The 1,023-nt window shown below is 45.7% G+C and overlaps 1 protein-coding gene across 1 annotated transcript; it reads left to right on the top strand.

Annotated features, from left to right (window-relative positions):
• Window positions 1-292: 292 nt before the first annotated feature.
• LOC107588505 (membrane progestin receptor alpha-B-like) lies at window positions 293-1,018 on the top strand (the record flags this gene model as incomplete). The annotated part of the gene is made up of 1 exon (XM_016276631.1): window positions 293-1,018. A coding segment is annotated over exon 1 (645 nt), but the record flags the coding sequence as incomplete, so codon positions are not given.
• Window positions 1,019-1,023: the final 5 nt, after the last annotated feature.

Here is a 1,023-nt window from a genome sequence, read left to right as displayed (position 1 = left end):
ACACACACACACACACCAAAAACAAACAACAACAAGTATATTTAGGATATATATAAAATGCTATATGCTAAATTAACCGTAGCAAGTCAAAGTAGTTAGCTATTTTATTCCAAAAAATGTTGAATATAATTTCCATCATTTCCACTACAGAATGTTATAAAACACATACATTTGATTTACATGTATTCATGTATAATGCATGCATTCACACTTTTGGTACACAAATTAAAGTATTGAGAGTTTTAAAAAAGCTTTTATTCCAAATGTTTTATTCCAAGTGAACGGTCTTAATAAAGCAAGGGTACTATTTAACTGTTGAATACTTTTTCCCAAACAGATCTCACAATAGACTGCCGCTTAATTAGTCCTCGCCATGGCGACGGTTGTGATGGAGCAGATTGGGCGGCTGTTCATCAACGCACAGCAGCTTCGCCAAATCCCCCGTTTCCTGGAGTCAGCCTTTCCTAAACTGCCTTGTACTGTGATGGTGAGCGATGTGCCGTGGGTTTTCCGTGAGTCGCATGTATTCACGGGCTACAGGCCGCCTGACCAGAACTGGCGCTACTACTTCCTCACTATGTTCCAGAGGCATAATGAGTCTGTAAATGTGTGGACACACCTGCTGGCCTCCCTCATTATCTTAGTCAAATTTCAGGAGCTGTCAGAAACCGTGGACTTCCTGCGAGACCCGCACGCCCAGCCACTATTCATCCTGCTCCTTGCTGCCTTCACCTACCTGGGCTGCAGCGCGCTTGCCCACCTGCTCTCGGCCAAGTCTGAGCTCTCCCACTACACGTTTTATTTTTTGGACTACGTTGGCGTAGCCGTATACCAGTATGGCAGTGCCCTGGCCCACTTCTATTACGTCATCGAACAAGAATGGCACACTCAAGTGCGAAGTTTTTTCTTGCCAGCCGCGGCCTTCCTGGCCTGGCTGTCCTGTACGGGCTGCTGCTATGGCAAGTACGCCAGCCCAAGCTTGCCCAAATTCATTCACAAGCTATTCCAAGTGGTTCCCTCGGG

The sequence above is a fragment of the Sinocyclocheilus grahami genome, unplaced genomic scaffold (assembly GCF_001515645.1).
Source record: "Sinocyclocheilus grahami isolate Dianchi unplaced genomic scaffold, SAMN03320097.WGS_v1.1 scaffold104.1, whole genome shotgun sequence".
Classification (NCBI taxonomy): Eukaryota; Metazoa; Chordata; class Actinopteri; order Cypriniformes; family Cyprinidae; genus Sinocyclocheilus; species Sinocyclocheilus grahami.
Note: the sequence above shows the minus strand (reverse complement) of the source record. Positions and strands in the feature narration are given on the sequence as shown.